At 40.8% G+C, this 24455-nt stretch overlaps 2 protein-coding genes and 1 long non-coding RNA gene across 11 annotated transcripts in view; 1 reads left to right on the forward strand and 2 right to left on the reverse strand.

Moving 5' to 3' along the window:
- Window positions 1-7822, forward strand: part of SMARCAD1 (SNF2 related chromatin remodeling ATPase with DExD box 1) — a 43875-nt gene extending 36053 nt beyond the window's left edge. For 6 of the 7 annotated variants that reach the window (XM_087736276.1, XM_087736275.1, XM_087736279.1 and 3 more), the window contains 9 exons: window positions 933-1070; window positions 1382-1477; window positions 2301-2418; window positions 2678-2799; window positions 3933-4121; window positions 5028-5146; window positions 6075-6257; window positions 6985-7094; window positions 7414-7822. In XM_087736276.1, coding sequence (XP_087592402.1) covers window positions 933-1070; window positions 1382-1477; window positions 2301-2418; window positions 2678-2799; window positions 3933-4121; window positions 5028-5146; window positions 6075-6257; window positions 6985-7094; window positions 7414-7475 — 1137 coding nt within the window. In that variant the 3' untranslated portion in view covers window positions 7476-7822. The remainder of the gene's footprint in view (window positions 1-932; window positions 1071-1381; window positions 1478-2300; window positions 2419-2677; window positions 2800-3932; window positions 4122-5027; window positions 5147-6074; window positions 6258-6984; window positions 7095-7413) is intronic. The other variant, XM_087736278.1, reaches the window with a different exon arrangement.
- A 2841-nt stretch (window positions 7823-10663) lies between these two features.
- HPGDS (hematopoietic prostaglandin D synthase) overlaps window positions 10664-24455 on the reverse strand; it is a 30490-nt gene continuing 16698 nt past the window's right edge. For all 3 annotated transcript variants that reach the window (XM_009474699.2, XM_087736285.1, XM_087736286.1), the window contains 4 exons: window positions 17996-18088; window positions 15239-15348; window positions 11764-11862; window positions 10664-11076 (listed from right to left, as the gene is read on the reverse strand). In XM_009474699.2, the coding sequence (XP_009472974.1) occupies window positions 10912-11076; window positions 11764-11862; window positions 15239-15348; window positions 17996-18088 (467 nt within the window). In that variant the 3' untranslated portion in view covers window positions 10664-10911. The remainder of the gene's footprint in view (window positions 11077-11763; window positions 11863-15238; window positions 15349-17995; window positions 18089-24455) is intronic.
- On the reverse strand, window positions 18573-24035 carry LOC148051473 (uncharacterized). Its single transcript, XR_015699765.1, has 2 exons — window positions 22396-24035; window positions 18573-18840 (listed from the first exon to the last, which is right to left on the reverse strand). It is a non-coding gene; the product is annotated as an uncharacterized LOC148051473 (long non-coding RNA).

Raw genomic sequence — 24455 nt, forward strand, 5'->3', positions numbered from 1 at the left:
TCCAGAAACTACAGTATGCAAGTGGATGTAAGCATTGGTGTGGTCTTAGGAGTGGATACTGCATTGTGGGCTCTTCCAGGAAGACAAGCTCCCGAAGAAACGTAATAGATTTCCTATAGCATCATTACAATGATGGTAGTGGTTCAGTTTCAGTATTAAGCAATTTTCCAGTTTTATCCCACAGTAGTAAAGATTGTAAAAATATTATTCTGATCACTTGTGCTGAAACATTGTAGTATTTAAGGACCTGATAGGACTGTGCAAGAAAAGCTAGCTTTAAAATTTTTTTTTTCTTGTAGCTTGCAGCCTGAGTCAGCAGCATTTTGATAAAGAGAAAAGTTGCATACAGCTCTTCCTCTGATTATTGTCATATAGCACTGTAGTATTAATAAAATGATAATATACTTATTATCACTTATTCCGACTTATTTTTCAAGATCATTTTCATCAAAAGGCTTTTTAAGAAGCTGATCTTTAAGCAATTAAACCATGGCTTGTACTTGCAATTCAAAACTTGTGCATAAGTACTGTATGACATTAGAAAACACGATATGGGAGCAACCATTAGTACATTAATTTTAAAAAAACAAAACACCAAAAAAAAAAAACCAAATCACCAACGAAAAAACCCCAAACAAAACAAAAAAGAAAATCCCTAGTAGAGCCAGGCAGGCTTTTCTTACATCTGGATTAGGCTTATTGAATAGTCTTAAATTGATATGTACTCAGTTCCCCACAGATCTGTAAACGGTTTCGTTGACTTAACCAGGAAATTATTCTGTAAGATCTAAATATATATTAAGTTTAAATAGTTACAATTTAAACCAAGCTCATTTTCTCACTTCTCCATAGCTGTGTTGTTTCTGCCAATACTCATTTTTAACCTGTTCAATTAATGTTTCTCACTTCTGTTTTCCACTTTGGACAAACAGGCAAAGAATCGCTTACTGCTAACAGGGACTCCAGTTCAAAATAATCTGTTGGAATTGATGTCCCTCTTGAATTTTGTTATGCCGCATATGTTCAGCAGTAGCACAAGTGAAATACGAAGGATGTTTTCTTCAAAAACAGTAAGTATTATGTATTCTCTTCTTGAAAATAACTTTTTTTTTTTGCTAGAAAACTGCTGTTGCTGCATAACTTCTGTTTTATTGGTATCTTATGGAAACAGGTAGTGTGATTATGAAAATCTAGAAAATGAAACAATGAAATAAACCACTTAAAGTAAGAACGTGTCACAACAGGGTGTCTCGGAATACTAATGGTCCTGTTAGATCTGTCTGTTCTGGCTGGGTTTTTCATCAAGTTAGAATAGTTAAGGTAGTGGTGTTAGAGCTGAAAACTTCACACTGCGATTGAATTCTTGCAATATTTTCCTTAGAAGAGTGCTGAAGAACAAAGCATATATGAAAAGGAGAGGATTGCACATGCAAAGCAGATAATAAAACCATTCATCTTGAGAAGAGTGAAAGATGAGGTAATGTTTTATCTTTAAAATAATGATTTCATATTATTTAAGGTCAGTGCTAGTTTTAGATGTTTATCTAGGAAGAGCAAGAAACTTGAGCTATCTTTCAGGAGTTTGCAAGTACAAATGTGACCTGCTGCAGCTTTGGGTTTTGATCCTTATTATTTGCTGACCATTTACAACTGGGACTTTTAGTTAGGAAAGATTCCTGAAAGATGATTCAGTGCACTGCAAAGCAATAAGTGAGAAATCCTCCACATTAACCACAAAAAAATATTTGTGACTTTATAGTAATGATGTTTTATTTTAACCGAAAGGATTAAGGCAGTGAATGTACATGTATGTATTTGTGTGTATGTATGACTAGAAATGTGTGTTTTTAAGTTATTTTGCTGTCATCAAAATGTTTCTTTTTCATTCTATAATCCAAAACCTCTTTAAATTCTTCTATTTAGAATTGCATATATAGAAGAACAGGAAAACTTAGTGATCCAAGAAGTGTTTCTGTGTACTTGCACACTTGAGTAGTCAGTGGCTTGAAGCGGGTATATCTGATTAGCGGGGGATTAGGTTCCAGGTATGGCATGTATTATTATTCTGTGCAGTTTTGGAGTGTGCAGACTGTGTTACTTGATTTGGGTTATATATCACCTGCCCGTGAAGTTCTGAATAAGTTGAACTGCTGATTCAGTTAGCAAAGTTGCAGCCAATGAAAGGAGCTGGGATGGCGAGAATGAATAGAGTAGTTTAAAAGCAGGCTTGTAAGATAGTACAGAATTACTGACAGTTCACTACAGTACAGTTATTACCTGGTATGTTTTTATTTTGGCAGGTCCTTAAACAACTACCTCCCAAAAAAGATCTCATTGAATTATGTGCCATGTCTGAGAAACAGGAACAACTATACTGTGATCTCTTAAGCAAGCTCAAGAAAACTATTAACAGTAATGGTATGTGAGGGTCTCGTTTCTTTTTGCTGGATTTTTTTCATGCCCAGACATATGTTGAATGTGACTAGAAAGCTCTTGCTTTGTAGAAGTGTCTAATACTTATAAACTGACTATATCCCTTCTATGAATTTTTCAGAAGTTCAGGTAATAGGTGAAATGTCAAATTCAGTTCTTACAAATAAAGTTCTCCTGAGAGATAAAGATGTCAGGCAGGCTTCTGTGTGCTACTTCTGAATATACCGTATGTCTTTGTTTACAGAGAAAAACTCTGATATGGGAAATGTAATGATGCAACTTAGAAAAATGGCTAATCACCCTCTCTTGCATCGTCAGTATTACACGACTGACAAGCTCAGGACAATGTCCATGCTTATGCTCAAGGTAAGGTGATGAGATTCAGAAGCAATTCTTTATTTCTCAGAATTTTTAATGCAACTTAAATAGATTTTTTTCATTGTCAGTCCTCTGGTCAAAATTGTGTCTTTGCAGAACTTAATTCATCATTGCTGCTTTTTATTTCTCTGCATCTATCCAGCGCTCTAATCAAGCTCTATATGTGTTTAACACTGATTTTTCTATCAGATATTAGAACGGAGATAACAGTTGTGGGACTGCAGTCGTCTCCTTTTCATTAGCTCCCCCTTAACACCTCTTCCCTCCACCCCAAAATTTAAAACCAAAGTACTTATGAAAAAAATCTTGGGTGGGCACTTGTTTACTAGTATTTTCTGAGTAGCAAGAAATCTAGGCTGTACAGAACTAAAATAGGGTAGGCATAAGTATTGAACTGTTGAGGATTTTTTTTTTTTTTGTAATTTGGCTGGGGTTAATGCCTGTGGAGTTTGGGGAAAATTGTTGCTTCTTTCTAAAGTATAAAAAAAATCTGAACGTGCAGCAGGTGCTCTAAGAAAGTTGCAGCTGGCTTTATATATCTTCAGCTTTGTTTTAAAATAAAGCCAGTCAAGGTTGGGGGGAAGGGAAGAAGTGACCCATTGGTTTATGAAGGATTTTTGTCCCTTTTTATTCCTGCTCATACCATCGTACTCTCCAGATGTGGCTTTTCTTTTCCTCTTTCTTCCAGGCATGACATCCCTCTACCCACCCTACATCTTGGGCTGGGCTTCCCATGTCTTCTACCATCTAACCAAGGATTGGACCTCCCTTTTAGGGAATGTGTCTTCAGGGGAAGAGGTCTGATACAGGGGTAAAAGGTCATAGGGCTTGATGGGAACTAGGTAATTGCTATGGAGGTTGAGCGTATACTTCTTAGCTTTTGGTAGTACAAGTTCTTGTAAAAGCTAAATTGTGAAGTAATGATCCTCTACTATAAACCTGGGGTTGCAGAGTTCATCTTTTGTTGCTTGCATGAGCCATGCTCTGGTATTTGTCCATGTCTAGTTGTGCTACTTTGTTCTTTCAGAAATTTTGGATGTTATTGTGTGGTGGTTTTGGTTTTTTCTTCTCTGTCTGGCGAGATTGTGTATTGCATTATTTCCCTTCATTTTTGCTAACAGGAACCCACACATTGCGATGCTAACCCTGACCTTATCTTTGAAGATATGGCAGTAATGACAGATTTTGAGCTGCATTTGCTTTGTAAGCAATATTCTCATGTCAGTGACTTCAAGTTAGACATGGATCAGATCTTGGATTCTGGAAAGTTTAGAGCACTGGAACACATTCTCTCCGACCTTAAAGAGAAGGTTGGTACTACAGATGGCTGAAACCATCTTTTCCTGTCCATCTAAAGGGTGGCTCTAAATAAGTGGTTAAATTAACATCTGCTAACTGTATATGGAACCCAGTTGCTTTTCTGTGGAATATTACAGTGTGATTTAGTGCATGTGCAATATGGCAAAGCAATACTTACAGCTTTTAATGTTGTTTTTTCCTGCCTACACACGTCACTTTAGAGACAGCTGAAGTACACTTTCCCATTTTTCCAATTTTCAGAATATTCATCCAGAGTTAACACTACTTTATGTACAGAGGGCTAGCATCATTTTCACAGCTCATGAACTTTGACCTTCTTTTGGCAATTGAATAAGACTGTATTACATTAGAATAATCATGTATGTGTTAAGCCAGTGTAAAGGTAAGAAGAGGTCACTGCTTTGAGTCATAGATTCAAACTGGCTTATTTTACAAATAAGCATGTACCATAATACTTCAGAGTATCTTGAATTTGGGCAAGTGTGTGCTGTGCATCTGTTTGATTATATCAGACAACAGAGTGCTGCTGCTCTGTAGTATACGGTATATAGCTTAAATTTAAGTTTTTAATGAAAATATTTTGTCAATGTTTATAGATGGAGTAGATCTGTCGTGCGTTTGACATGTGATTTCTAGATTTCTTCACTCACCTAAGTACAAAGTAACTAAAAAATTACTCCACTGACAAAAGGTGGGTTAATGCAGCAGAAATACTGGATGCAGTATCTTCACTGAAAGTCAGTCCTGACTTGGCGAATTTCAGCTTAGTCTTTTAGTTTGGAAAATAGGGATTCAGTCAAAGTAAAATCACGCATTTGCACCAATAAAGTATCTGTGTAGTTCGTTATCCATAAATGACATGTTTTAAAACTTTTGTTTTGCTTTGTCTTTTGCAGGGTGACAGAGTTGTATTGTTTAGCCAGTTTACTATGATGCTGGATATCTTGGAAGTTTTCCTAAAACATTGGCAACATAGATATATTAGGTTGGATGGAAAAACACAGATTTCTGATCGGTATGTGACTTTTTTGCTGAAGATAAAAAATGCTTGTGTACATGGAGGGCGGGTGACTTAAACTCTTACCTCTGTTTTCCAATGTATAGAATTCTGTGGTCACTGGGCATTGACTATAGAAGTGGGTTTAATGTTGGATTTCAGATCCCCTTAGTAAGGGTTGAGGCTGAAAGGTGAGTTTTAGATGGTCAAGTTGTAGTCTTAGCCATCGGAATGGAAAACTTGTGTCTTTGGCAGTTCATGGTGTGTTTGATTTGCTTGTGTGTCAGCATGCCATAACAAAAGCTCACCTGTAGATATTCCTTGGAAGTATAGTATATCTCTGTTACAACAGGCAGATAAGCCCCTTTGTTTCTCTAAGACAAACCATTTACTCTGTCCTGCACAGCTGAAAATGTTGCAGTGCTTTTCTTGTATTTGAGCTGTGCTGGTTTTCTGCTGTTTCCTGTTTCGTGACTTTTTAAATTTTTTTTTTCCTTTGTTTCAAAGACCTTGTCACTTCTTGCTGTAGTATTACTTCCCACTTACAGCTGAAATCTGTTACATCCCTTGTATGTACAAGTAGTACAGAAGACAGTCATGAAGCTAAATTCCTCCCTCCTTCCCCCCCCCCATTTTTTTCGTGTACTTCAGTCTTCCCTTGTCCTCCAACTTGTTCTCTGTATTCTGTGATAATCCAAAAGCCTTTTTCCAAGCCTGTTTTCAGTCTTTGCTATCGATCTGTCGCTCTGAGTATGTTTCTCTGGTCACGGCTGAGGACTGTTGGTATCCTTTTTCCTTCTACATAATAACATCTGTACTTTTGAGCTGCTTTGCAGTGCCACTGTCCTCCCTTTCAAAAGATCATCATCCTAACTTCTGTATTCAACTGTGGAGCCAGTGTGGTGTTTTCTTCAAGGCCTGATGCATGTTTTCTTGTGTTCTGCAGGATACATCTAATAGATCAGTTCAATACAGATATGGGTATATTTGTATTCCTCCTGTCAACCAAAGCTGGTGGCTTGGGAATTAATCTGACCTCAGCAAATGTTGTTATTCTTCATGACATTGATTGCAACCCATACAATGATAAGCAAGCAGAAGACCGATGCCATAGAGTAGGTCAGACAAGGTGAGACTTCTTAATTATAATACTTGGCTCTTCTTGGAGGCAAGCTCTCAAAGGAGGCTAAAAGTACAATATTTTATGGTTAAAAATTCCATTTTAAGCAGAGACTTGCATAAACCAGCTCTGGGTTGTGTGGGAGCTAGGTAACTGTAATTGTTTTAGCACATGTTGCTGCCGGAACAAACCTTATTTGCGTTCTCCTCCTTTTTTCCAGTTCTCTGTAACTCTCACGTTCTCTATAATCTCCACTTTCTGGTGCTAGGAACTACTTCAAGGCAGATCTGAAGTCTGTGGGACTGGTTGGCAAAGCTGTTTGTTCTCTTCAGGAGATTTTAAGCTCTAAAGTGCCACCCTGTCATAAAGAGTGAAACCATGGACTGTTTTAGAGTCCTCAGAATAAGCTAATGTGAGCAACAGAATATGTTTAATAACTGGTACTTCAGCTGTAGTATGGGGTGAGGGGGAAGCTGAGTTGTTTCTATCAAGAGAGATTTTTGTGACCGCCCAGACTTTGCAGTGGCTGGGAGTGCAGGACAAAAAAAGTTTTCTGGCAGTAGAGAGCACAGTTGGTCCAGACAGAAAAACTAGAAACATTTTGTATTGCCCTTTTGTTCATTTCCTCCTCCTTGTTTTAAACCACTGCCAGCTGAGCAAAGGCATAGCATCCTTCCCTTTTGCACTAATCCAAAGAAACTATAAAAATGGATTTATCCTATTTTGTGGTTTTCAGAGAGGTAAAAGTCATAAAGCTAATCAGTAAGGGGACTATTGAAGAATCCATGCTCAAAATCAGCCAGCAGAAATTGAAGTTAGAACAAGATATGACTGCAGCAGATGCAGGTAAGTCTCTTGTACATAATGATGTCCACTTAAGTGAATTAAGGTTGCTGCAATATATTATTCTGAAAAAACAAGGTTCTTGATGCAGAGAAGCCTTTTTTTTTTTTCTATTTTTCCCCCCTCTCATGTTAAATAAACTAGAAAGATGTATTTGTGCTGATTATTGTTTGGTTTGACAGGAAGTGCCATCTGAGTCTGACCTACAAATGAATGGCAGACTCCTACAACTAGAGGATTTTGTACAGTTTTGGGGATCTAGACTTTTATCTGTTTATGTGAAATATTTTGAGCTGTACTAACACTTGTTTTTATTCCTCAGGAGAAGAAGGAACCATTCCAGCAGATATAGCCACACTATTAAAAGCTTCGTTAGGTCTCTAAAATGTAAATACGTTGTGGAATTCAAGGAAGAAAGGTGATGTTGTACCCCAAGGACTCTTACATTACTGATGACCATGAGTTTTAAGAACATTTATAACTTTTTGTAGTTTCTTTATTGTATTCCTCATGGTATTGAAAATTTTTAACACCAATAGCATTCTTTTGATGCTTAAAAACATAAATGGCCCAAATGTGCCAACATCGGATGCTGAATAAACATTATTTTACAGATCACTTTTCAAAATGGGGACCTAAGTAGTAATTGTTTTAACAAATCTGCTACTGCTTAAGATTTGTCAGTATTTTTGTAATTATTTCTACCTCCAAATATATATATATAAACTGTCTGTTTCACTGGATTACGCGTGTAGATTTTTTTATATGTGCCTTATTTGACAATGCTTGAGTCTGTTTCTGCTTGTTTTGGTTCATTTGATGTACCGTACTGGTTTTGTATCAACTTGTTCAAATAAAATTCGATAGATTAACAAAATGATTTCATTTTGTGATTATTTGGTGGGGGGGAGTGATAACTTGCATGTTACAAATCAAATAGGCAGCTTTAAAACTAGCTGAAATGTTCCATTTGAACTGACTTGGCTTTATCCAGCAGTAGTTAATTACTAGTGTTTCATTATACACTAATCACAGTTGTGTTAGGATATTGATTATAGAAACAGAATTCCTGCCAAATGGAACTTTCCACCCAGGTTGCAGGTTTTTTTGTCAGTCCTTGGTGTACATACCAGACCTGCGCTCTGCCAATGAAGTGCCCTAAACACAAAGCTTATGTCTTGCTCTCTTCTTGAAGTTTCGGTGAATTTTTAATTCATCTTGGTGAAATGAAGAGCTTCAGTGGTATCAGTGATGAGGTGTGCCTCCACCTGAAGCTTATAATCTGCTGGCAAGGATGTGATTTGAGGAGGTAGGAGAGGAGGATGTCCATGTCCCTGGACAGAGGAAAAGACTGTAATTTTGTCTTTTGAACTCGGAGTAGTTAAGATTCAGACTGCTGCTTTTTTAGAAGCTGCGGGAAGGCAAAGTATGGGGAAGTCCTTATTGCCTCTACCCTTGGTTAAGGCCTCAGCTGCTGTATGCTCTGTGCAGAGCTCAGCAAATCTGTACCAGGCTGAATCTCTGAGAGGATTGCGTCCTAGAATTCACTCTGATTTGCAATATGGGGTTGACAGTTACCACTTTTCTCTATGTGGTTATCAAAGACAGAGGACACTTGTTGCATCTCTTGAAGGAACTTAAACAGTTTTATATGAAGAGTAGGGAAGAGGAGCTGGAGTCCATGGTTGCTCACTGTTTTGTCTTGTCTTCAGATACTGCTAGTGATTAGTCAGTGAGGTGATCTGTGAGTTGGGCATCCAGGTTCTCTTGTTTGGTTGCGGCTGTGGGTATTTTTTCCAACTGTGTATGATTTTTGACAGTACAAAATGGATGGAAAATGAAAGCTTTTAAAATGTTTTCAAAGTTGGAACTAAACTTTACTCGGCTTTTACCAGAAATCTTCTGGGGCTGTGCTGCGTGTTCCAAAATGCACAGCTGCAATAGGGTGAAGAAATACTTCATTATATGGGAAGGGAGAAGGGTAAGAATCAGTTTGTCTACTGTGTTTCTTTAATTCCATCTGTTTTGTTGGACTAAATAGTGGAATTTAACAGACAACCACAAGCTGCAGTTCATGAGGTTGTCTCTTTCTGTTGAGCATGATCCTAGCCCAACTCTTGACCCACTGTATTTGCATGTTCTCACCTGTTTGCTTCAAATGTGAAATGAAAGCAAATGCCTGCCCTATAGGGTGGTTTGTGTGGTGTGGCGGTTTGGTTTGGTATGTGGATGTAATTAGTTAATGTAGTCTGGCTGAGCAGTGGTTACTCTTTAAACCATCACATCCCTGGACCCCTGGGATCAATACCTGTCTTCAAGTGCTTTGAAGCTCATATGTGTTTCTACCTTTTTTTTGTTTACGGTAACTCTTTTTACCCTCTTTACTTGGGGATCTTAAGAGATTGTAGAGTCACCATCCTTGGAGATATTCAAAAGCCATCTGGATGCAGTCCTGGGCAGCTGGCTCTGGGTGGCCTGGCTTGAGCAGGGAGTTTGGACCAGATGACCTCCAGAGGTCCCTTCCACCTCAACCATTCAGTGATTCTGTGTCTCTGGTTGGGAAAGAGGTACGGGGGGGGGGGGGGGAAATACAACTATCTTAAGTGTGTTGCTGAAGAAGAGAGGACAGTGGGAATTGAAGAAGAAAAAAATCTGTAAAGAGCTACAACAAAGCGTGCAAGGAATTGCAAAGCAGGTGGAGACGCCATATTGGAATGAGCCAAAGATTGGACCTTGCTTTCAGTTCTGCCAATACCTGGTTTGTCTCTGAACTGTCAGAGGTTGGTAGGTGTTACTCATACGATCCAATGAAATAATTCTTACGGTGGGAGGGAAAAGCAAGTGTGAAGGGAAATACTTTCCTAACAGTGGCCATCTTCAGCCCACAGGATTGCCCAAGTTGGTTGTGGTTTATCTGCTTACACCACACAGTGGAGTCCTCTTGCAAGCACTTGTCTCCCCTTGAGTTTGTGTAAACCGCTTGCATCTACAACCGTCCATGTTGCCAGGATTTCCACCTACCTCTTTTCCCCAGTGCCAGAAGAACAAACTGTTCATTCATTTGTTCTAAACCTGGTTTCTACCCCTGCCACCACCGCCCCCCAACTTGTGTCTCCTACTTACTGGGAGAGAAAGATAATGAGCTGCTGAATGTTTTTGCAGCTGGTCTACTTATGGAGAACTGGTGCTGGTGTGGCCACCAGCTTGGCTGCGTGGCTGTTTGGTGTGTTTTTTAGGGGATGTGGTTGGGTTTGGATTTGTTGTTGTTGGTTTTTTTTTTTGTGGGTTTGTTTGTTTTTTTTTTTTTTTCAGTGGCACAGCATAAACTGCAAGAGCCTAAAGAAAGAAAGTGCTTGAGAAGCTTCAAGTTTGTTGACTAAGTGGGTCTTTGTTTTTTTCTTTTTCTTTTTTTTGCTTAATGACCTTAGTTCTCCCACATATTTATCCTCTCTGTTAATTAGCCTGCTTTCCTCCAGATTGAAGGTCTGCAATAAACAAAGTATTGTTGAGATTGCATCTCTCCGGGAAGGTTTATTCATCTCTTCTCCCTTTGAGAGCCCACAGAACATTAGTTGGTTTGATCAAGCATTTTATTAGCAGTGGGGGGAATGTGGTTGAAACCACACCTCTCCCTCAGGCTCTACTCTACTAAATCAGCTTTTTAAATTCTCTCCTATAAATGGATACAAGTGGTAGGTCTTGATTTGGTACAGCATACCCATCTGAAATTAATTTAAATTATTCTAAAATTAATAACTTAGGACACTTGTCATGTTCAAAACTAAATGTGCATTTGTGTTTTCCAGTCTGAACAGCTGATCTACATTACAGTCTTCGGTCTTTTCTGGATCCAGGCTGCAATAGCTGGAAGCGCTTGCACTCTGTCTCTAAGAGCCAAAAGCCTGGGGTAGTTGTCTGCTAGGTCAGGTTTACAGGACAGAAGTGTCGTACTGCACACATCCCAGTAGAAATCAGCCCATGTTACCTGGTGGAAATGGGAGATAAAGCAGTAAATTTTAGTCGGTAACATCAAAAGCTGGGGCTACTAATATTCTGAGCAAGCTGCAGAAAGGAAACATGAATTGATCTGTTTTGTGTAAGTGTTTTGTTTTTGTTTTGTTTTTTCTCTTAAAGCCTATAATTACAGAGCTAGTAGTTAGGTTGCAATGCAAGGCTTGACTTAAGTAAAAACTGGTTAAATAAAGTCCTTGCTACAAATACTACTTGCATTATAATATTAATCTTTCCTGCTGAAACTGTGCTGCAGAAAAGTGTTTTAATTAGTTTCCAGTTTTGGGTAAAAAAGGGGATTATGTTTTCATAGAGGTTTTTTTCATAATGTCCTCTAAATTGATCAGTAATTATAAGCAGAGTTCTAAACAACTCCCATCTGTATTGACTAGTACAAAAACATTATAATGTTTTGTGTCAACATACTTCTGGTTTAGAAAATGCAGATCCTAGTCCTGGTTTGCCTCATTTTTCTAATAGCATGGAAAACAATTTTCACTTTGCAATTGAGGCAACCAATTGCGTGTTGGTAAGAACAAGGAGTTAAGAGTGGGGGGGGTTGTTTCATGGGCTGGCATAAGATCCAGAAATTCAACAATAGTCAATGATTTTAGTCTTCTGGCAACCTGATTGGAATGGGAGAAACAAAAATTATACTTACAGACTTCCCTACCAGCCAGCTGTTATTCCCTAAGAAAGTATCCAAATCTTTCAGTAACTCAGGTGCTTTGTTGGTCAGGATATTGTCAAATGCTTTTTTCTGGGGGGAGAATGAAACACATATGTGTAAGCACAGCAGGCAGCAAAACTGAACTTTTGGGCGGTTTCTTGTGAAAAAGAATGCTGAAATCTGAAAAATGCGACAGTCGAATCGTTTGGTCTGACCCAAACCTTAGAGTACTCTCAGTTCTCTTCCTTTGGAAGAAGGAATGTGTTAACATCCAAGTCAGGATTAATACAGCAAACGGCAATTATTTAAGATAAGTAAAGAAATGTAGAGGTAACTGGCATTTGGATACCTGCAAAGGGGTACTATAGAATTTAGGAAAGCTGAGGTAATTGCCCATGAAGTGGGTTAGATGCCCAAAACATGGCATTGGTGGCTCAGTGAACCATGACTGAGAGCTCCTGGATGCTGAGGCACGATGTGTGGGGGGGTGCTGCTCGTTTATCTGCTAACAGCCACCCAGCAGAGGCAAGACAGGAGCCCTGCCATAGATTGGGAAGAATCCATCTATAAAATATATTCCAAATGTCTCACGGTCATTTTTTTGGGACTCTTTTTGAGTGTTACGTTTTTTAGTGTACGGGGTCTCAACTTTCCAGAATCCCTTAAGCTCAGTCTTTCCGTGCTGTCAGTCAGATGCTGGTTGGTTATCTTTCCTTACCAGCCCTTCATGTGTGAGGTATGGAACCTGGGTTTTGAGCTTTTGCTGGGTTTATCTTTGAACTTTTATGTTAGCAGGCTCTTCTGCTTTTTTGTCTCTGCAGCACTGAGATTTGAGATGGTTAAAATATGTTTTTAAAGGCTGAAATCTGTATTGAAGGGTATGGACCTTAGTATTTGTATGTTAATGGGTGAAGGATGAGGTTGTGTAGGGTGGTGGCTCTCCGCTATCTGTTTCCCATAGCAGAAAGTTTTAAGGCTCCTTTTAAAGGGTTAGCTGTTTTCTTTGGAGAGGAAAACTGTTTCTGGTTTTCTCTTCTCACCTGCATGGAAGCAATTGAGATTGCAGACTGTTGTGATCATCTGGTCTGACCCATGTAGCGCAGTTAGTGCAGTTAACGTGCCTGGCCTAATTTTGGAGGAACGTACTCAGGCTTGGTTAAATAAGTACTGCTATACAGGAATGGAATTATTTCAACACCTTTGAAATTCAGATTAATGAAAAAAGAATAAAATTTAGAAGAGGGAGCAGCCTAAATGGTCCCAAAAATGCAGGCTGAAGTAAAACCAGTATTTCTGCAGACGCGTTTGAAAATTAGACATTATTTTCTGCTGTCTGTTAAGAGCTTCATAACTGAATGTTGTGATTGCAAGTAACAGCCAGAAGTCTGCAGTCCAGAAATTTCATATTTGTACCCTGTGATATAGCATTTCCTTTTCTCCTTTTTTTTTTTTTTTTTTTTTAGGTAAATTCCCCACCCCCACCCCCCCCGCCAAAAAAAATCCAAACTATTGTGTGATCATGACAGTAATGACCTTCCCCAACTACAGAAGTACGCAGTCAACCTGTGAAGCTGGTGGGGACGTGACCAGGATCCACCTTCTGGAGTGGCATGACCCACTTGTCTCAACCCTGGAGCTCTCCAGTAATGCATGACAAAGCTGTTGTAAGGCCAGCTGTTTTTTGGGGGGGTGTAGGGTGAAGGGAGAATCTGTACCTGGCATGGAAGGAGCTTCCGTGGGCAGCTTCTGTTCCCTTTACCTTGCTTGGTTTTTTCTTTGCTACTGGCTAGATAGCATAACACATCCTTTCATCCTTCTCTGAGGGATGGGTGTTCCTGTAACCACTTGTCAGGCCTGGGGAAGTTTTCTGACTTTACTGTGTGTAAATTACTTAATTCTGGCCCCGTGAGACCATAAGACGCCCCTTCTACCACAAGGTGGTGGCAGTGAACCCGGGAGGAGAGAAGGAGAACAGCTAACAGTGAGAAAAATGTTAGATTCCCTGAAAGTAAGTTTCTCAATCTTCCTTGGCTCCAAAACACTCCCTTGCACACATATGTGAGTACAGGCATGTAAGGGTTGCCTGTGAACTCTCTTCCCTTTTAAATTAATCACTGGTGACATGATCTGGGCCCTTATTTTGGAGAAGTGCTTGAGTACGCGGTGGGACACATGCAGGCATTATCATGGGAGTTTCCCTGTAACGGAGTAGCGGTACTGTGGCAGCAGTGCTCTTCTACACTCACACGTTAGCAACAGTGTGGCTGTTCCTACATGATTAAAAATCATGAGTCAACCTCCCCTCCTCAAAGGAGGAAACTTCAGGAAATCACATGGAGATTAAGTAATTCACATTTTTGAATACTAAAACCTCCAGATACACTTTCAGATTTTCCCCTGCAAGATTTCAGAGCACTTTCATATCATTTCATTATTTAGTATTGGTTTTGGTCAACATTTTGTACTCTGTGGTTTCTGTAATAAGATACCCTAGTCTCTCTGAAATGTTACCTTTGAATAAATGGAAGGTGGCTGCGCTGACAGTTAATGGTGAGACCTGTTGTTACACTACCAGTTTCCTAAAAGGGTCAGGTCACCTGCTTGGGTCAGAGCTGCGCGGAGCCATTGTAATGCTGGAGTTAACTCATCCATCACCCTCTTCCCCAGCAGCTGATCTGCATGCTTGCATTTGGGGCTGTGGTGAGAGGGGCTGGACTGATGCCAAAAGAAAAAACCCAAATGCTGTAGGACTTGCCTGTAACTGTGTGTTAAAGCAGCCATGGCAGTGTGTTAGCCTGGCATCAGTATTTGCAGAAGCACCGCAGAGGACAGAGGTGGGGCTGCGGGGATCTGAAGAGCACGGCCTCAGTGACAGTGAGGGATGTGCTACTTCCCCTCTTTAGCAATGCCTGCTGTCCTACACCACCCTGGTAACTGAAAAGCGTTTGTCCCTGGCAGCTGAAGTTATTGAAGATTAATACTTATTAAAAGCCAAGTACAAATCAAGATACAGAAGGGCAAAAGGAAGATGGGACAGAGCTGTTAATCCTGTTCAGTTAACAAAAAGGGAAAGATTTGCGCTTATTCTGTTTGCAACAAGATACAGGTATCGCATGGTGCTGGCTGGGATGGAAGTGGCCTGTCTTTCCCCTTTGAAGAGCAGTTTGATGTATGCATGTATGGCATCCTGGATTCAAGGTGAACCAGTGAGGGGTGGCTCATAATGGCCTCATCATTGCTTCCACTGAGGGTGGAAAAAAAATCTGGTGAAGGAGGAGGTGGGAGGGAGCAGAAGGCCTTGGCTGGATTAGCCTGGAGGAAGAAGCATAGAGCTCCTGCAGCTCGGCTTTGCTGAGGTGAGGTGATGGCCCCAGGGGTCGGCACACAGCAGTTTCTCCAGAGGAGATGCTCAGGTGCAGAGTCATGGCTTATGTGCTATCTTTGTTTAAACTAGTGATTGTCTTACTCTCACGTCCTGGTTTTTCTCTGCCCAAGGGAACAGCGTCATGAAATCATCTATGGTGTCCACAATGGCATCAGCTAGCGCCTGTTCCACAGGCGTCTGACCTGCCAGACCTGTGGGAAGCAAGCATACGAAGGGAGGTTAGAGACAGCATCAGCAGGAATTTTTGATGCTCCAAAGGTAAACCTTGTTCTTTGTGGACATTTCCATAAACACACATGCTCTCCGGGGCTTTTTTGATGCTAACAACATGCATTTGACTCCTTGCATCCAGATGCAATCTCATCGACCTTTGCTTTCTTCTCCGTCCAGCCTCATATAGCCATCCGAGGTAGTGAGTTGTTCTTCCCACCACCTGAGCCTGTGGCCTGACTACTGCTTCTTTATCCTTCTCTCTGCTTTCCACTATCTCAGGACATTCAGTGAGGGTCAGCACTAATTCCTTTCTGTTAATCTTTCTCTGTCCCAGCTTCCAATGCCCTTATCCATCTCATGGTCTTTCTGTCGCTCAACACAACCTCCAAAAGTGCCTCTGTGAAAGTCTGCTTCTGTTTCCCTCTGTCCTGCCTGTTCAGTCCCATTTTGAACCTTCTTGTGACATCCTGCTTTCTTTCGATTACTTCATGTTAATCAGGCACATTAGCCAAACTTTGTCTTGTTTACAAATCTGCTTTCCTCCCCTGTTGTCTGTTGGCTTTCCTGCAGTCTTCTCAATGCTACTACTTTTTTCCCTTGCTCTTGTTCCACAGACCTGTGTTCATGCTTTCACCTCCCTGCAGGTTCAGGTCATCCTCTTCCTCTCTGGTTCTTTAAGCCTCACCTGGAAGCTCTGTGGCTCCCATAAACCATATGCCCTTCCTCTGCCAAGTCCTCTCCCTTACTGAAGCTTTATGCTTTTAAAGGAAAGGGATGTGCCTCTCCTTTTGGGCATCAAGTTCTGTGAGCCTTCAGTAAAGAGTTGTTAGTGACGGGCACCTAAAAATGCCATTTCTTAATTTTAAAGGCTCAGTGACACATATGCAGACTTAGCAGCAGTAGCAAGTTTTCACTATGAATTTGAAAATATTTTTTTTCCCTGCTGTAGCTGACAGTGTGATTAACAGCAAAAGGAGAACAGCATGGCCTGAGTGTGCTAGGATTTGCCAGAACCCTAGCCTTTGTGGCTGTGGCAAGCTGGTGGAAAAGGGGTTGGGGGAATGCCTACGTCAGAACTTCGGACCGTAAAAGGAGCACAGCTCCAGATCAGCCTCCCGATAGGAGATGGGAGGGAGGCAGTGTGGGTGGAAGGCAGGCTTTCTCATCGTTTTTCATTACCAGGTGGACGCTTGTCATACTCTTCTCTTGCAAGTAGTAGATTGTATCAAGGATGGAGTAAATTGGCAGGAACCACAGTATGCAGACATGCCTGAAAATATGTTGTGCTAGTGCTTTGAAGAATAAGGCTTTGCACTTCTGCCTGTTTCCTCAGTTGGAAAATGTGAGATATTTTGAAAGGCAGGTTACGTCTCTGTGCTCAGAGTGTAAAAAAAGTAGGATACTACTTGCTTCCCAGCCCCCCACTTCAATTTGCTGATGTTCAGCACACCATGAACACATCCACCTTCGACCAGACGGGTTTTGCAGATGGTTTTGAATGACAGCTTGCTGACCTAAAGCAATCCTTGACTACTCTCTTTGATTATTTGCATTACTAAGTCTTATACCATTTTATCTAACTGGTCGAGGTCGAGTATTTCCATAGCATGTAAGTATTTAAAGATGCAAGTGATGTCACCATCTGATCTAATCTCTCTGCCAGCTCAGAATTGTTGCCTAAATCTGCTTCAGAGTGCTCTGCCTGCTGACTGTGATAATCTCTAATGCTTCCAAAACCTCCTCCTCCTGGTCATCTCTCTGGTTAGCCTGGCAGCTCAAAGTTTAGCTCCATGGAAAACTGGCCTGAGAGCCTTAGGGAAGCCACAGGTACACGCTTTCTGTTGTGCAGTGACAGGTGAATGAAGTTTATTGGCTGGAGAAGTCAGCCCAAACCCCAGGTATTGTGTGCAGAGGGGAAACGCAATCAGATGGGGGGAGGGGGGTGGGTGTCATTTCTGAGTTTTCCTTTAGGCATATGCACTTACAGTGCAAATAAGGAGCTCAGCCACCTGACTTCAGCTCTGAACATGGTAGCGTTTCACACTACAGGTTGTTACTTTGAATCATTTTTGTCTTTTTTTTTTTTTTTTTTTTTTTTTCCACTTTCTACATGACATTTGAATGACTCTCAACCCTGTCGTACAGCATCCTAGCAGATGTGTCTTGCTCTGTTTCTTCTTTCTGATCTTGGAACTGCAGGGGCTGTAGCCTGAGATCTCATCAGGATTGTCACAGCAGCCCCAACCCAGCAAGCAAAATTGGCAACAAATTATGGTAAGAAAGGCTGCTGAACATGGGCATGCCACCACACAGCACTCCTCGGTGCTTTTTAAACCATCACTTTTTGAGTGACACCTCTAATAGCATCCTATATGGTACACTGGATTTCTGTGGTCAGCACTTGGCGCTGGCAGATAAACTACAGATGCAATGAGAGGCTGATAACTGTTAGCTGTTTGTGCCTGGGAAAAGCATTAGTACCAGTATTGCCATGCTGATGTTGACTTCTGCTTGGCTGGGCTTGCCAAGCTGTTGGTTTGTTTCTATTTTTGCTGTGGACATATTTTTCCTGAGCATTAAAGGTGGGTGCAGAACAGAGCAAGAAAATAATCAAATATGTGTTACCTGATTCTCTGGCAAGGTATCTTGCTATTGCCAGGCTCTGGTGAATGGTAACTCCGTCTACTTCCAGAATGGGGATTTTGCCAAATGGGATAGCTTGGAGGAGAAAGAAAAAAAAAAAAAAAAAAAGAAAAGAAAAAAAATGACCAAAAGTTAAATCATAGCCTTTAAAAGAGGGAGTCTGTAATAGTTGCACTTTTACCACTCAGAGGGTGTGCATTGCAATAGCACTTAACAGTTTCACAGTATTTCTGTAGGGAAATGCATGGACTGAAAAAAAAAAAAAGTAAGGTTAAGGACATAACCAGATTGCACTGCAAGAAGGTGACTATAGCGTAGAAACCAGGTATTGCATTTCCAATTTCCTAGCCTTGTGCTGTAAAGGCTGAATGTGCCCCTAAGTATACTGAATTCTTTATACAGGGAAACTTTTCAGTGGAATCTTGGTTTTTCCTTCTCTTCCCTGCTTTTTCCTCCCGAGGAAAGTGACCGCCAAAGTTAAGCAAAGTACTACTCAAGATTCTGTAGTGCAGGATTCAGCTGGGGTATGAAGTAAGAGATTGGGTAAAGATGACAAAGGTGCTTTTTCATTTACATTTATTTTAGATTCAGAAACGAGGATTCAGAGAAGTATCTGTATTTCAGAACTTATATCGTGACAAGACATTTCACTTGACAGTCATCACCAAGAGACAAACGTAGCTTTCACACTGAACTGCAAATGCTAAGAAGATACTCAAATTTACTTCGTTTGGCTTGCATTCAAAAAAAACCTTAGTCAGTCATGGGGAAGAAGCCTCCAGACTTTAAGCACAGGGGAAGATAAACTAAGCAGGCATCATGGATATCTGTAAGAGAGTTTGAGATACAGAATCAATCTTACTTTTCAGTTATTAATTTAGTAGCATAATGTACATGAAAACTTGGATTGCTGTTTTGCCCGATTTTGGAGAAGCTGCTGGCATGGTATCAAATGAGGCTGGAACCTCGGAGCACACCTTAAGCTGGGAAAATCTGTCATGTTTAGGGTGGTGAGAATCTGCTTAGGGGAACCCGGTGCTGTTCACCTTTAAATCTCTGCGTTTCAAAGGATGCTATTTCAAAAATTCCAAGTGCATGATTGCAAGTGCTGGTCACAGTCAAATGCTTTGTACCCGATTTTCATCTGGATTACACTTTATGTAAATAATATGTATGCCCATCTTAAGATTGTCTTGCGATGTAAAAGGGCGGTAGTGGAAACGTGAGAATATTGGCTACTGGAAACATGCAATGTGTTTTCAAACCCCGGAGAACTGTCTTTATGGGACAGCTGGAATGACACTTCTACTCCATGAGATTATTTTAGCTCTTAATGAAAAGGCAAAAATAGTGAAACCTCATGCATTTGTGACCTGCTTATCAAGGCAACTTCATCAATGAAGAACACTGCCACGTGGCTCTGTGGTTTAGTATGCAGTATGTGAATCACATTAGGTACGGAATCTTAGATGTCAAATCTGTATCTGCAAAATGAATTTGGCAGCTGCACAAGGCATCCAGGACTCCTCTGTGCATTTTTTTTTTCTGCATCTGAACACAGTACTCATGATACACTTCCCCCCACCCAAGTTCAGCGCACTGTGAAGCTGGTATAAATTTTATGCTGATGACTAGCAGAAGCAAGAGAGCTCAAAGAGCATTAGCTGCTGTACCCCAGGGAGAAAGCATGCACTGCTAGCTCGAAATAATAATATACTTGTTGCAGGGAAGACTTCCTATGTTTATTATCCAGAGAGCAGCGAGGTCCTGGCAAGTCCATGTATCGCTTCATTGAGAATCCAGAGAGGAAACGATGCATTCCCAAATGCTAAACTGAAAAGCTCTCTGGTTGTGAAAATGAGAAGCGTCTTGATTCTGTGCTGTGGACTAACGGTGCAGAGTGCCCTGAGCATCACTGCCTCCAAAGCCACAGAGCTGTGAAATAACGTTTGCTCATTCAGGATACCAGCGCATCTTTCAAGCAAGCATGAATAGAAGGGATAAGAGCAGGCGTAACTGCTGGACGTGCCAGCATGGTCAGCCTACAGCTATCTTCAGATTCCCCCAGACCACACAAGGCTGTACACCAATGTCTGACAACAGGTACCAGCAAAAGTGCAGCCAGCTCAGGAGCAATAACTGCTGCCCCTGAAGGAGTTAACTGGCCTTTTTTGGAGGCCCTGGTAGGAGTGCCCCTGGGCTGATGCACTTCTGGCTAGGTCAATGTGACTAAGCCAGCCTCTGTAGCAATAACTGTCAAAACAGGATGATCGCTGCTCAGGTTGGGAAACTACAATTGCTTCATCTAGAAACAGAACAGACCATCTTCTGCTGTGTTTACGTATGGGGGAAAGTCTAAAAGCCACAGCTTTGACTGATGTTTCATTTTGTCGGTCACTACAAGGAAAATGAAAGCTAGTTTATTTGTATAGATATATATTTTTTTTAAGAAACCCTTGATTACAACAAAAGGAGGAAGGCATCTTTCTGACAGTTGAGGAACATGGATTAAGGTGTGAAAAGCAGTTGAGTGGCAGAGTGGTAGTAATCTCCCAAGTTCTGTTTTTCAGGAATCTGGTCATTTCTGGATTAACTTTTTTTTTTTCATAGCAGTCCACAGAATTCAAGAGAATTGTTATTCATTTCTTGAAAACACGAGTACTGCCAACAAAGTGCTTCCTCCTCAGTGCTGAGCTATTTTCTTAAGAACTGGTTATTCTTTCCTGGAAAAGAAACTGAGTTTACAATTAAAAATATACAAATACAGCATTGTTTTGTGTGGAATAGAAATATTCATGCACTTGCATGATTCATAATGCAAGTATAAAATTAATAAATGAGAGGAGGTTTTATTGCACTTTGTCCTGCAAGCCTTAAATGTCCAAAAGGCATTATACTTTGATTTATAATGAGGTTTGGGGTTTTTTTTGCTAAGAGGCAGCATATCTATTGCCATCAATACTAAACAATGGACTATTTAAAGCATAACAGATGGCAAATGGAAGATGTTCCTTCCTTTCTTGTGTGTTCAAAATACCACTTGATTTTTTTTTTCTTATAAAGAACAGGGAAAAAAAATGTAATTTGAATATAAATGTAAGTTTGTTTTTTCTTGCTGATAAGAGTGTATGTATATGATTATACACTGACTTTTGTCAAGTGTTGAGTTAATAAGCCGTAAATGAGTGCAATTCTGAGAGGTCTGAAGAAAGCACACTTGTGCTGTGCAGATCATTGTGAAAATCTGTAATTTCTTCTTGGGTGCAGGGCATGTTATTCTTGCACACCAGAAAGTATGGCAGATATCCAAGCTGCTTTACAGCTGAAGAAAATAACAAAGAACAGTCAAGGGGCAGAAAATATTTATAGTAAATCTCCTCTATATTGGAGGAAAAGGTATAATGGCTTATAAAGTTGCATTTGCAGTCTGGAAAAGTTTAGGAAAAAACAAATCTCTCTGCCTTTGAAACATTTTTATCCAAAATTCATGTAACAAGACCAAAGTTTTTAGTAACCTGCAGTGAAGTATCTTTTTGCTCTTGTAACCTAAAAGAACAGTTTCCTGTATAGATAAATTCATAGCAAAACCAGGAGATTGATTGTATATATATGTTTGGCTGTTGTGGGCAGGAATATGTTCCCTGTGAAAACTGGAGACTTTTCCTTTTCCAAATGGAGAAGAGGTGGGTGGTTTTGTGTCACGCAGTTCACCCTAAGGAAGGACACAAGGAGCCCTCACACTGCATGGGCGCAGTTTGATTGGTGGAGGCAAGGTCAGCGTTTGACAAATGACCTCAATGTGACCTCTAGACACCTTGCCCGTAGCCCGTTTTCTGAAGAGCAGCAAAAACTACAGCCAGGCCAGCTACTCAGGGGCTCCAGACTACAACAGAAAACCATCTGTCTGCACATAAGCAGTGTTACCCTTAGACTCATGGATATGGGCTTCTGCGGCTTGCTTTGAGCCTCCTGTGGTGCTTTTGGCCCTAGCTCTGCTCATTGACAGCACACGTTCAAGGAACCTCTGGGGATGTCCGAATGTGCCATGTGTATAAGCATGGTATTAAAACTGCTAAATTTTACACGGTTTTGGTGAAAGGCGTGGTTCATGCGACTCCAGCTGAACAAAGCACATAGGTCGGTTCCTGCCAGGCTCCTACATTAGATGAGCAAGTGAAAGAGGAGCCACGTGAAGCTGGAGTGTGAGAGGGAGCTCATTTGGGTAGAATGAGGGTTGTAGGGGCAAATCATGAAACAACATGCATTGGACAGCAACTGTGAATGAACACTTTAGCCAAAGTAGCGTGGACTGGAAGGCTGTGCATGTCACTTTGTTAGTTTTTCTTTAACCTTGATTGCTTAGGGGGCTGCTTCATACTTACATCAGTTTATACCCTTGTGTATCCATATGGTTGTCCTTTTCATGTTTTTCAAAACAATGATGTCTTGCAAAGTTTCCAACTCCCACTTGAGCAAATACATTTTAAGAAGGGAAACCAGAAAAATCTGTTGCCGTCATCATACAAACAGCGTCATTTCTCAGATATACACAAAATATATGACCTTTCTCTTTTAGTTTCTGCTTGCTTTGTTGCTCATCTGAAGTAGAAGGCACTATGAACACTTGTGTTGATTTCCAGATTTAGGTTGAAAACTTACTGAAAAGAGGAATGGGGTTTTTAAAAAGCATGCTGTTTGGATAACTAAACCTGTAGTCTTCTTTAAAATGAACTTTCATCAGCAGAATGCTTTTCCTGTTATCTTTATTATTCATTGTTTTTAGGATTGCATGCTGGAATGAAATCTGCACAGACTTTACACTCCCCATGAAGAAAACCTTGACAGAGGGTGAGTGTAAGTTATCAGACTGATCTGCAGTCTCTCTTCTCATTTTAGGAAGGACGCACCAAAGTATCTGCGCAATGTTTAGCAGTTGGATGAATTCCTTTTAATACATACTTTAATTGTTGGCTTTTGTGACTAGAACTGTGACGTTTATATCATCTCTGGATACTAAGCAGGGCAGATGAGGCCTGATGTGTGTTAAAAGCAAGGACATCTGTATAAATTCTCTCCATCCTGTGAAGTCCCTGAGGACTGTGATAACTGTTTCCATCCTGGCACACCTGCAGGTTCTCACTAGTGTTCAGGCCTTCCCTTTGACCATGAGCTCCTTGCTCATTCTCCTGGGCACGACCCAGTGGATGGTGCTCATGTGAGCCTGTTTCTCTGTCAAGAACAGGGAGGGGAAACAACACAGAGCTGAACACAGTTTTGTCCAAGCCTGGCAGCTAGGCTGGTTGGCTGCTGGTGTGGAGAAATCAGAGCTTAGTGCTGTGCTATGCTTCTCATGGCTGTTATCCCCCAGGCACTGAGGAGCCCCTACGCAGATACAGTTTTTGATTTTCTCCTTCCTTTAGCTCTTTCTTCATTTTTCACTCATCTCAACTTCTTCATTATTCTTTTCCTTATCATCTCTGTTCTTTCCTCCCCGCGTTTATCCTGACTCACCTCAGCTTTGCTCCCAGACGTCAGTTCGGGTTCCCCTATTTCCCCTGAGTTGACTTGCTCTTCCCCATGCTTCCTCCTGCCTGTATTGAAATCATCCATAGCCTTGATGCTAAGCAGCCTGTGTTTAAGCACTTGATTGTTCCTCAAAACCTGAATAATTTATGGTTTTGCAATCAAGCAACTTAGATTGATGCCATAGTAAGGCAGCAGGATTGGTCAAAGATAGGGGAAAATGAATGTCACAGCCGTGCTTCTTAGTACAATATTTCTGTCAAAATAAGTTCTCCTTGAAAACTAACCGTAACTGCTTTTCCTTTCCATTCATATTTAAATTGGATCATGAGAAACAAATATATGAGATACTTAGCATCTTCCAATAAGAAGTATAGGAAAGATGCATTTTTTTGTAAGGCTGGCAAAGGAGCAAGGCCCCTGGGAAGTGATTGGCCTGGAACTGGAGGCATCCAGAATCCGTATCTTCTAGAAAGGGATGACCAGGATGGTGCTTTGATTTAACCTCACCCGAACTTTAGTGCTGTAGCTATTACAACTCATATTCTCCTTGGAAATGATTGTTAAGGCCTGCTTTTTACCCAAAGACAGCTATTTACACATCTTAGCTAGAGCTACACAGCAGCAAGTCACTCAGGAAACAGGACAACTGCTCCCTTGAGGAATTCTTGTCTGCTGTCAGGTGCCTCTCAAGATTTATCTATTCTCTTGGAAGTATTTTCAGTGCAATAATTAGTCTGTCAAGTTTCCTGAGGACCTTTCAAACACCATTCCACCCCTCCTAAACAGTTTATGGGACGTTTACAGCTGTCAGTGCAATGAAAGCATCCTTTGCTATGACGATAAAGTCTGTGTAATTGCCATTGCGTCAAATTCCCTGAATGAGCCACAGAAAAAAAGCTGTTACCGCACGCTAGCC

This window comes from Nipponia nippon, unplaced genomic scaffold, assembly GCF_047370975.1.
Source record: "Nipponia nippon isolate SJK-2023a ecotype South Korea unplaced genomic scaffold, ASM4737097v1 scaffold_6, whole genome shotgun sequence".
NCBI lineage: Eukaryota > Metazoa > Chordata > Aves > Pelecaniformes > Threskiornithidae > Nipponia > Nipponia nippon.